The 8,442-nt window shown below is 40.2% G+C and overlaps 1 protein-coding gene across 2 annotated transcripts; it reads right to left on the bottom strand.

Annotated features, from left to right (window-relative positions):
* Positions 1–3,061: 3,061 nt before the first annotated feature.
* LOC134741128 (uncharacterized) lies at positions 3,062–7,974 on the bottom strand. 2 transcript variants are annotated; one of them, XM_063673898.1, is made up of 8 exons: positions 7,815–7,974; positions 7,547–7,723; positions 7,107–7,318; positions 6,242–6,337; positions 5,643–6,053; positions 5,122–5,246; positions 4,764–4,948; positions 3,062–4,374 (listed from the first exon to the last, which is right to left on the bottom strand). In XM_063673898.1, the coding sequence occupies exons 5-8, from the start codon at positions 5,926–5,928 to the stop codon at positions 4,239–4,241; spliced, it is 732 nt and encodes a 243-aa protein (XP_063529968.1). In that variant the 5' UTR covers positions 5,929–6,053; positions 6,242–6,337; positions 7,107–7,318; positions 7,547–7,723; positions 7,815–7,974; the 3' UTR covers positions 3,062–4,238. The 2 variants fall into 2 exon arrangements, with proteins under 2 accessions (XP_063529968.1, XP_063529967.1); XM_063673897.1 differs by having other exon boundaries at positions 7,547–7,703.
* Between the last annotated feature and the right edge of the window lie 468 nt (positions 7,975–8,442).

Raw genomic sequence — 8,442 nt, 5'->3', positions numbered from 1 at the left:
CTTGTTCATAGATGGCAGCACCAGTCTCTCTCGCTACAACGTAAATCCGTAAGGAGTTCGTTTAGGAGGTGCAAGCGCGCACTGCTTGCCCTTAGAGCTGGTCAAAGACGCCTAGTCTTACTAAGATGGCATATAGTCGAGAAATTCGGACGGGCACCGCCGTGGCGGGGTGGCCTAGGGGTTCATGGCGTTAGCCGCGATAGCTAAAGACGCCGGTTCGAATCCGGCCTTCACCACTGGAGGGCTTCGTCACTTTTTCTTTAATATATGACATCTATTACAGTTTTTAATTTATATATAGTAGTGTGACTGCTTAAAAAACACAAATCAAAAAAATATTTAATAAAATAATTTGATTTGTTCCCAAACTTGTTCATAGATGGCAGCACCAGTCTCTCTCGCTACAACGTAAATCCGTAAGGAGTTCGTTTAGGAGGTGCAAGCGCGCACTGCTTGCCCGTAGAGCTGGTCAAAGACGCCTAGTCTTACTAAGATGGCATATAGTCGAGAAATTCGGACGGGCACCGCCGTGGCGGGGTGGCCTAGGGGTTCATGGCGTTAGCCGCGATAGCTAAAGACGCCGGTTCGAATCCGGCCTTCACCACTGGAGGGCTTCGTCACTTTTTCTTTAATATATGACATCTATTACAGTTTTTAATTTATATATAGTAGTGTGACTGCTTAAAAAACACAAATCAAAAAAATATTTAATAAAATAATTTGATTTGTTCCCAAACTTGTTCATAGATGGCAGCACCAGTCTCTCTCGCTACAACGTAAATCCGTAAGGAGTTCGTTTAGGAGGTGCAAGCGCGCACTGCTTGCCCTTAGAGCTGGTCAAAGACGCCTAGTCTTACTAAGATGGCATATAGTCGAGAAATTCGGACGGGCACCGCCGTGGCGGGGTGGCCTAGGGGTTCATGGCGTTAGCCGCGATAGCTAAAGACGCCGGTTCGAATCCGGCCTTCACCACTGGAGGGCTTCGTCACTTTTTCTTTAATATATGACATCTATTACATTTTTTAATTTATATATAGTAGTGTGACTGCTTAAAAAACACAAATCAAAAAAATATTTAATAAAATAATTTGATTTGTTCCCAAACTTGTTCATAGATGGCAGCACCAGTCTCTCTCGCTACAACGTAAATCCGTAAGGAGTTCGTTTAGGAGGTGCAAGCGCGCACTGCTTGCCCTTAGAGCTGGTCAAAGACGCCTAGTCTTACTAAGATGGCATATAGTCGAGAAATTCGGACGGGCACCGCCGTGGCGGGGTGGCCTAGGGGTTCATGGCGTTAGCCGCGATAGCTAAAGACGCCGGTTCGAATCCGGCCTTCACCACTGGAGGGCTTCGTCACTTTTTCTTTAATATATGACATCTATTACAGTTTTTAATTTATATATAGTAGTGTGACTGCTTAAAAAACACAAATCAAAAAAATATTTAATAAAATAATTTGATTTGTTCCCAAACTTGTTCATAGATGGCAGCACCAGTCTCTCTCGCTACAACGTAAATCCGTAAGGAGTTCGTTTAGGAGGTGCAAGCGCGCACTGCTTGCCCTTAGAGCTGGTCAAAGACGCCTAGTCTTACTAAGATGGCATATAGTCGAGAAATTCGGACGGGCACCGCCGTGGCGGGGTGGCCTAGGGGTTCATGGCGTTAGCCGCGATAGCTAAAGACGCCGGTTCGAATCCGGCCTTCACCACTGGAGGGCTTCGTCACTTTTTCTTTAATATATGACATCTATTACAGTTTTTAATTTATATATAGTAGTGTGACTGCTTAAAAAACACAAATCAAAAAAATATTTAATAAAATAATTTGATTTGTTCCCAAACTTGTTCATAGATGGCAGCACCAGTCTCTCTCGCTACAGCGTAAATCCGTAAGGAGTTCGTTTAGGAGGTGCAAGCGCGCACTGCTTGCCCTTAGAGCTGGTCAAAGACGCCTAGTCTTACTAAGATGGCATATAGTCGAGAAATTCGGACGGGCACCGCCGTGGCGGGGTGGCCTAGGGGTTCATGGCGTTAGCCGCGATAGCTAAAGACGCCGGTTCGAATCCGGCCTTCACCACTGGAGGGCTTCGTCACTTTTTCTTTAATATATGACATCTATTACAGTTTTTAATTTATATATAGTAGTGTGACTGCTTAAAAAACACAAATCAAAAAAATATTTAATAAAATAATTTGATTTGTTCCCAAACTTGTTAATTAAAATTTGCTCAACTTTGGGAACAAATCAAATTATTTTATTAAAATATTTTGATTTGTGTTCATAAGTAGTCACACTACTATTTATAAATTATAAACTGTAATAGATGTCATATATTAAAGAAAAAGTGACGAAGCCCTCCAGTGGTGAAGGCCGGATTCGAACCGGCGTCTTTAGCTATCGCGGCTAACGCCATGAACCTCTAGGCCACCCCGCCACGGCGGTGCCCGTCCGAATTTCTCGACTATAAGCCATCTTAGTAAGACTAGGCGTCTTTGACCAACTCTAAGGGCAAGCAGTAAAGGCTTGCACCTCCTATACGAAGTCCTTACGGAATTACGATATAGCGAATCCGGCCTTCACCACTGGAGGGCTTCGTCACTTTTTCTTTAATATATGACATCTATTACAGGTTATAATTAAAATTTGATTAATATGAAATTTTACTTTTTTTCCTCGCAAGTGTGTTGAAAAACGTGTGAAACGCGTGTGCATTGGTCATTACGCACCGGCTTTCTTATTGCGCGCTCGCTTGCAGCTCGCGCGCACAATATCGCCTCGTGTAAAATTTGTACAATTTTATCAATAAATGTATCTTATTTTATCTTATCTGTGTAATGACCAACGTAGCACACTTGTATCACAAAGTACTATAATGACTGGGATTTTATTTAAGTTGTAGTGATACTCATTTTACTTTAATTGAGTTAGGTAATTTTTTCATTTTAAATTATATATTTTATTTTGCATGCCACTAAAATGGTGAATAGTGCTAAGCCATGTTATTTTAAATCCATCACATTGTATCTGTCCATGATTCTCGCAAATAAAAACTTTGAAAGTTTGAAACTTTAATTATGTATGTATGTATAAACTCTTTATTGTACAAAACACAGAACACAAATATGGCACAGAAATAGGCAATAATAGGCAGGAATAGGTTTATAAGTATTATAACAATTTAATCATATCACACAGGTACCTACACTTACAAAGACATGGGAACAATAATTATAATGGCACCACGGTCAGTCTTCAGTATAGCAACAGACTTAAGAAGTTCTAGTTAACCTAAAATAACATTTTACTTACAATACTATTTTCGATAAGTTATAATTGTCTTCATAATTATTCTTCATAAGAAATCTTTCTGCTCCTACTCATATAAGTGCGACAACAAATTGTAGAAATTAAAAAGTGGCAACATCGTAGTGTCGTCCCTTTCAAATCAATCTAAAGAAAACTAGACGACACTACGATGTTGCCACTTATTTTACAATTTCATATCGCACTATACATTTTCTTAATTACAACAATTTTATGGCTAAACAGTCACTAAACTATCACAGCAAATTTTTAAATTTGGCAATCTACTTTATTCTTATTATTATTATACTTATCACTCTTATCAGTCATGGACACATAGGCAATTACACCGCATTATAGGGTATACAGAAATTACGCAAAGATGAACCCTTCCACATAGAAATAAAGTGCAAAATCATTGAGAAATACGTTCTCTCTACCTTATAAGGGGTCATCCACATATTTACGTCACAGCAACAGGGGGAGGGGGGGTCATACCAAATGTGACAGTACCTGGGTCCAAAAAACTCGAAATTTTGTATGACGCACCTAATTAATGGATGATGCCTAATGAACTTTATGAGGTTTAGTAGTAAAGGTAATATAGAACAGAACAGTAAATAGAAAAATAATAGTAGACAGATACAGTAAGGGCGTCCGCTAGTTGGCGCGGTTGCACGAGAGCGTTGTCAGCGTTGCTAACTGGCGCGGACGCGTGCGATGGGATTTACTTATAATACCCGCACACGCACACGCGTGCGTGCGCCCGCTCCGTGCAGCCGTGCACGCGACGTGGACGCCCTTTATTTTTAAATCATTTTTTTTAAAGTATGTGGTTTGTGGTCACTCGGTGACGATATGACGCCCTTAGAATGCGACCGCGAGTTGTTTTACACCATCTAGTATGCATTCGAGGTGATCTGTGGTATCGGTCTTCATAATGATTCATCCTCCTCGCCTTCCTCCTCAGACCACTCAATCTCCTCGCCTTCCCCCTTAAACCACTCGAAACTCCTCGTCAGAATCCTCAGAGTCCTCAAACTTACGTTCTTTGTCGTTATGACAGAAAAACTGTAAAAAAACGGCATTAATATTAGGAATATATTGTGACAAGCCAATTTTGTTGGTCAGAAAAGGCGGCAAATTAGGCGTATTTTTTCTTGGCACCTTTTCTACCATAAATGAAGGTCAGTCGGTCACATCTACAATACAATCAAATTTAGCGAACGTTTTAACCGTCCCTGATGGTGGTTTGATGTATCCGTCCAACATATTTCTGTCGCCAATGATCATACCATGCAATTTTTGGTGCGGGAATTATTTCGTGTATTTATATTAGGTTATAACTTTGTTTATTGTAAAAAAGTTATCATTTTTTTTGCTAGTGTAAGACATTCCCGCACTCGGCACTCCGGGGTACGGTAATGCTTGGCTCGGGTCGTGAATGTTGTCACACGTACATGCAACACGTCCCGGAGAGTGGGGCGGCAATACTGGAGCAGCAGGCGCCCCGCTGGGGGGCACGCCCCGCTGGGGGGCACGCCCCCCGCCCCGCTGGGGGGCGCGCCCCCCGCCCCGCGCGCTCCGCCGCCACGCGCGCCTGGAGCTCCCGCGTGAGCACAGTGTCGCCTCCGATGGTCAACAACTATAAAATGAAACTATGTATTCAATAAAGAACAAAAAAAAATTAAATATTAAGTAACGCCCCACTTAGACAGTTCGAAAACTTGGGCAATTGAAATGGCCGATGGCCAAGAAGCGGGTGAGGGGGGTTAACCCCCATCTTCACAAATCTGTTCCTATAACCTCAACAAGTACCTCGAGCTTGGGGCACCCACGCACGAGCTGCAGCACATCATCGCCCTTCACGACGAACATATCCAGCTTGACCGCCGTGAGCGCTCCGCCGTGCTGACTGATCACCTCTACGAACCCGTACTTGTCTGTAAAATAAGTTTATTGTCAATCATTCAATGGCTGTATCTATAATTGCTAGAATTTACTAACCCAACACTACGACCTTAAAGATTTCGATAAGATGCTAGAACGCAATAGTAACAACCGTCTGAGAGGTCATCAGTATAAGCTGGTGTCTCACAAGTCCTACAATAATCCTCATAGACACTTCTTTAGCAACAGAGTGGTCAACGCTTGGAACAAACTCCCAGAGGATGTAGTAGCGGCCCAAAGTGTCAATGAGTTTAAGAATAAATTAGATAAGCACAAAGCAAATTCTACTCAACACTGAGAACTCGGTTTATGACTCTGGATACAGGCATTATTAGTTGTTTAAACTGCCTGCCTGCATTACAAATAAATAAAATAAAATTTACACTCACAATTACAGTCCAACAGCTCCAAAGACCTCAGCGCCCCGCAGCCCCGCAGCACCTTTTTCAAGTCCCAAGGCTTCAGTTTAAATGACACAGCGAGGTGCTCTAACCTGGGCAGCTGGGCCACTTTCTCAGGGAAACAAAAGAGCATGTTTGCACTCCGCAGTTCCAACCGTTCCAATTTAGCCATCTTTTCCAACTCACACTGAACTTGATAGCCTGTCTCAATCTTGCCTCGAGTCACTTTCAGCTCTGTCAGACTCCCGAGGTGATCAGCGGCTGAATATTCCATGAACTGCAAGTTCTTACAGGATTGAAGTAAAAGAGATTTTAAATTTGTCGTGTTTATACTACTGAAACAACGGCCAGTCAAATAATGGCAGTAGCGGAATTCAATTTTTTCTAAGGCTTTACCAACTGAAAAAAAAAAGTATGTTTATGTTTAAGTATCCAAACCTATTTCTCTTTGACTTTCTATTTTTTCTGCATTAAATGCATTTAACCCTACAGCAAATTTTACGCGTTTTATATGTTGGCATGAAAAAGGAAAATCTAGGAACTGAAGTCTTTGTTGTGCATTTTATAGTGATTATTTTAGTACTTACAGAACACCCATAGAAAGACACCCGCTGCAGGAACTTGAAGTTGTCGTGTAGATTGTACTGGCCCAGTTCAGATTCAGTACATTCAATATGGAACAACTGTAATATTAATATTACTTTAACCTCTAGCCGCCACACATCAAAACTTGCCAAGACAAAATCAATTATGATTTGTCAAAACTAAAATTCAAATTAGAATCAAATGAGAGGTCTTTTTATATGTATGCCTCTGGGCAGCTAGAGCAGTGGTGGGCAAATATTTTTCATGGGGGCCCAGAAAATCGGCCCAAAGCTGCAGAAAAAATGCATTTTGATTTGAAACCATAAGGTTGCAAGCCATTTACTAATTATTTCGAAGCATGGGCAGCGGGCCAGATAAAATTCTTGCGCAGGCCGCAGCTGGCCCGCAGGCCTTACTTTGCCCACCACTGCGCTAGAGGATAAATATTAGTCTGGTTTAGAAGGAATTTGGGAATAATCTGTACAACATCATAATAAACATAATATTGTCTTCGGTTACCGCGATAGTTACTCATGAAATAAAACTAACAGATTATATCGCGTAAATTGAATTTATAATACATCCTGACATTTCGAACCCTTTACATCGTTCATGATGTATTATAAATTCAATATACGTGATATAATCCGTTTTCATAGTTTTATTTCATCATAATAAACAGTTCAAATTTCCATCAGGTTATAAAAGGAAGATTTTGCCAAAGTTCAGGCAGATTTGAAGGATCATAATCTCACAATTTGCCACAGATACTTAATTTATTTATTCAAACTATGTGGCACAGTAAAATTAAGTACAAAAGGTGGACTTAATGATAGAAGACAATCTTTAAAGGTTATATTGCAATACCTCAAGGGCTCCTATGTAGGGGCAGTTTTCTTTGATCATTGCTAGATTCTTCAAACTGTTGCAGTAAATGGATGTAACTGATAGGCCTAGTTTCTTGGTCCAACTTTCAAAGGACTTATATTTATATTTATGATTTGATGGTGTTAAGGTGCAGGTGTTATATGGGTTTTTTTTCCTTTTCCAATCATATTTCTCAATGGTTATATGGACTCCTGTAAAAGAGAATATTGAAAATTGATATTGTATCTAAGTAAACAGTGTCTACAGACATACTTTGCTACAGCAGTTGCCAACTTTTCTAAGTAATTTTTTTCCTGTTCATTGTTCTGTAAAATTTATCAAAATCGGTGCAAAAAATCTGTGAGAAAATGTTTTTCTTATGTGTGTCACGTACTGTTCATATTTATTTTAACATACATACTACTAGTACTACAACTTACCTTGCAAGTAGGTCAGCACCACCGCCTGCCACCGGCGGCTGGCGCGCTCTGTCCGTACGAGGTCCTGCGCGGGCACGTACTGCAACACGGCGCGCCAGCAGTACTCATTCAGGTAATCCAGAATCGTCCGGTCATTATTTACTTCGGCCGCTAACATCTGCAACTCATTGACATATGCTGCAATTACAATAACATTCTATACTGCGCAGAAACGACTTACAGTTTAATTTGACTGCAATTTGAAAAGCTACCTGTACTTTTAACTCACTTTTATTGATTAAAGGATTCTGTGACTGCTGCTAAAGATTAACTCACTTTTATAGATCAATTTTGTAGTAATTATTTCGATTAAAGTAAATAAAACAAGCTAAACGCTCCAAGCCGGCAAGCACAGACTAATAAGAGAAACTACCCGGCAAGCTAGAAAATATACTAGATCAGAAACATTCAAAACTTCAATTTTTTTTTTACAACAAGATCTAAACAAACGAAAAACGAATAAAAATCTTTTTTCACAACGGTTGTTTAGTGTTGCCTGGTTATTACAATCAAAACCCGAATATGTCGAGAAATCTGAAATGAAAAAAAAAATGGTTAGAACGTATAGTTGGTCAATCCAAATTGTCAGTAAATAAGAACAAAAAAAACTATACTCATCCTTTTCTTTTGGGTGCTAGTACTAGTGTAAGACAAAGATAGTATATATGATTCTCTTTGTCTATGTTTGAAATGAGACAGTCCCTTGACAAACTATACCAAATTTTTTTTTAATTCAGGTTTGGGGGAAAATACAAATTGCAAGCCAAAGTAAATCTTATTACTGCAGGAATTAAATATATGTTATTATCTCAAAGCATCTCACCGACAAAGGGACCGGACCAAAACGTAGAATACAT

The sequence above is a fragment of the Cydia strobilella genome, chromosome 4 (assembly GCF_947568885.1).
Source record: "Cydia strobilella chromosome 4, ilCydStro3.1, whole genome shotgun sequence".
Lineage (NCBI taxonomy): Eukaryota > Metazoa > Arthropoda > Insecta > Lepidoptera > Tortricidae > Cydia > Cydia strobilella.
The sequence above is the reverse complement of the archived record's forward strand: the minus strand, read 5'-3'. Positions and strand labels throughout refer to the sequence as shown.

Excerpts from the sequence above, each read along its gene's own strand:
- LOC134741128 (XM_063673898.1), bottom strand. The coding sequence starts at position 5,928 with ATGGAATATTCAGCCGCTGATCACCTCGGGAGTCTGACAGAGCTGAAA. Across the intron at positions 5,247-5,642 it reads GGAGCTGTTGGACTGTAATT|ACAAGTACGGGTTCGTAGAG; the intron begins GTGAGTGTAAAT and ends CTTATTTTACAG. Across the intron at positions 4,375-4,763 it reads CTCTCCGGGACGTGTTGCAT|TTTTTCTGTCATAACGACAA; the intron begins GTACGTGTGACA and ends GTTTTTTTACAG.